At 34.4% G+C, this 2,040-nt stretch overlaps 1 protein-coding gene across 1 annotated transcript in view; it reads left to right on the forward strand.

Annotated features, from left to right (window-relative positions):
- mtrfr (mitochondrial translation release factor in rescue) overlaps positions 1-1,320 on the forward strand; it is a 5,542-nt gene extending 4,222 nt beyond the window's left edge. The window contains exon 4 of the mRNA XM_016492775.1: positions 810-1,320. Coding sequence (XP_016348261.1) covers positions 810-1,034 — 225 coding nt within the window. The 3' untranslated portion in view covers positions 1,035-1,320. The remainder of the gene's footprint in view (positions 1-809) is intronic.
- Positions 1,321-2,040: the final 720 nt, after the last annotated feature.

The following is a 2,040-nucleotide window of genomic DNA, read 5'->3' on the forward strand; positions in this document are numbered from 1 at the left end:
AAATCGCATCATATGACCCCTTTAAATTGCCAATACATTTCTTAACTTCTGATTTTACCTCTTTATTGCAAAATAACCTAATATTGCCATCTGAAATACCACACAAGAAGTTACTGGAATCAGTTAAGGCTGAATTTAAAGTGTACGAACATTTATAAATGAAAGAAATACTGTATGTTATTCTTTTCCCCTTTTGTTCTAGCCATTTATGTCTCAATCTAATATGCTTCTTTTGCCCTTTCTTGATTAATTTAATCAAACTATTTGTAATGTTGTTAAATCAAATTTTTACTTCGGGTTTAAATTATCAGTGCATTATTTCATTAATTAAAACTATAGTACAAAAATGCATTTGATAAGTGTTGTCTAGTATGGTTATAAGTAGATCTGAACTGAAAATCTGTGAGAATTGGAAATAATTTGAAAGAGCGAAAAAACTTTGCACATCTTGAAACGGTAGGATGACCTGTTTTGTGTGTTGTTGTTTGAATTTGTCTTTGTGTGTTGTTGTTAGGTGACGATTAATGGTTTTGTATTAGGATTAGTGGATAAACCGCTTTAGTCAATATGGTTGATCCTGACAAACGGGCTATCAATGAAGAGACGAATAGAATAAGTTGAACTCCAGTTAACCAAAGTTATTTGAGTAATAAAAGTGTATATCTAATTTTATATTCTTGACAAAGTTGTGATGTCCCAAAACCCTCAGAGAATGGCACCCATGATGCATTGGTGTCAAGCCAACATACTCTTGCGTAATCTGTCAATTCCAAACTACTTTAATAAAAGGAGCTCATGTTCTCTTGCAGTGTCACCAGACCAGATCGGTGGATTTGAACAGAAAACGAGCACGGGAGATTTTACGCGAGAAACTGGAAATTGCGTATAAGGGTGAGGAAAGTGAACTGCTGAAAATGAAAAAGGAATCCATACAGAGGAAACAGGAAAAACGGCAAAAAGTAAATGAAAACATGGAAAAAAAGAGACGATTCAAGGAGATGCTGTACTCAGACCAAGAAGATGACAAATGCTGAGGAGCACATGATTTATACAGTGTATTATACACTGTGGACAAGACCGCTTTAACAGTATATTCTGTAAATTAAGATATTGGGGAAGATATTTGGAGAACTGGATACAGTGCTTGGCTCTGTTATAGCAATTAACCTTTAACTTTGTGTTTGATAAAAATTTTCAAGTTTGTAAGCAAATTGCTCTTATGTCCCTGGTTTTGTTGAAGTGAAAACTAAGGTTTCTGTAAAGTGAGAGGCCATAGCTTGTTGAGTACATAACATCTGGTTAATAAACAAAGATGCAAAGAGCACAGAAAGGCTGGTTGATGATTTATGTATCTGCATCTAATCTACACAGTGCATAAATAAGCAGTGACTTGTGTGATTGTATAGGAAACAGAAACACATACCAGTCCAGCTGTAGGACCCTCTCTGGTCACATTCATTTAACCCAAGTAAGGTGGGTTAAACTGACTTGATTTTGAATCATCCAACATTATCCTTATTGTCAAATGGATTCAAAATCCATTTAGTTCAAAAGGTATATCCAAAAACTTTTTTGTTTGTTTGCTATTTTGTTTTAGTAATTTGGTTGTCGGCAGACTCTCAAATAATTCATTCATTAATTAATCATTTTCATAAACAGCTAGGTGTTACTATCATGAGTGATTATGTACAAGCATAATTCATTTGAAACAGTACAAGCATTGATCACAAAATATATATACAGTGCCATAAAAAAGGTTTTTGCCCCCTTCCCGGTTTTTTTTTTTTTTTGCATATTTGTCACACTTAAAAGATTCAGATAAGTTATTGTCTCTCAAAAGAAAGAGTCGACTCTGAATCATTGAAACGGGTTGTTTTTAAAACGAATCTCAAGCGTTTCATGTTGACATCAACATGAAGCATTAGCATATTGCCTTCCCACTTGTTGGTCTTTTCGTGTTGGTCTGAATGAAAATGTAAATTCATTCTTTGCCGCTAGGTGCCGCTTCTGGAGCGGTAAAAATAGCTGTTTCCCCGGTAA

Source organism: Sinocyclocheilus anshuiensis, unplaced genomic scaffold (genome assembly GCF_001515605.1).
Source record: "Sinocyclocheilus anshuiensis isolate Anshui unplaced genomic scaffold, SAMN03320099.WGS_v1.1 scaffold1558, whole genome shotgun sequence".
Classification (NCBI taxonomy): Eukaryota; Metazoa; Chordata; class Actinopteri; order Cypriniformes; family Cyprinidae; genus Sinocyclocheilus; species Sinocyclocheilus anshuiensis.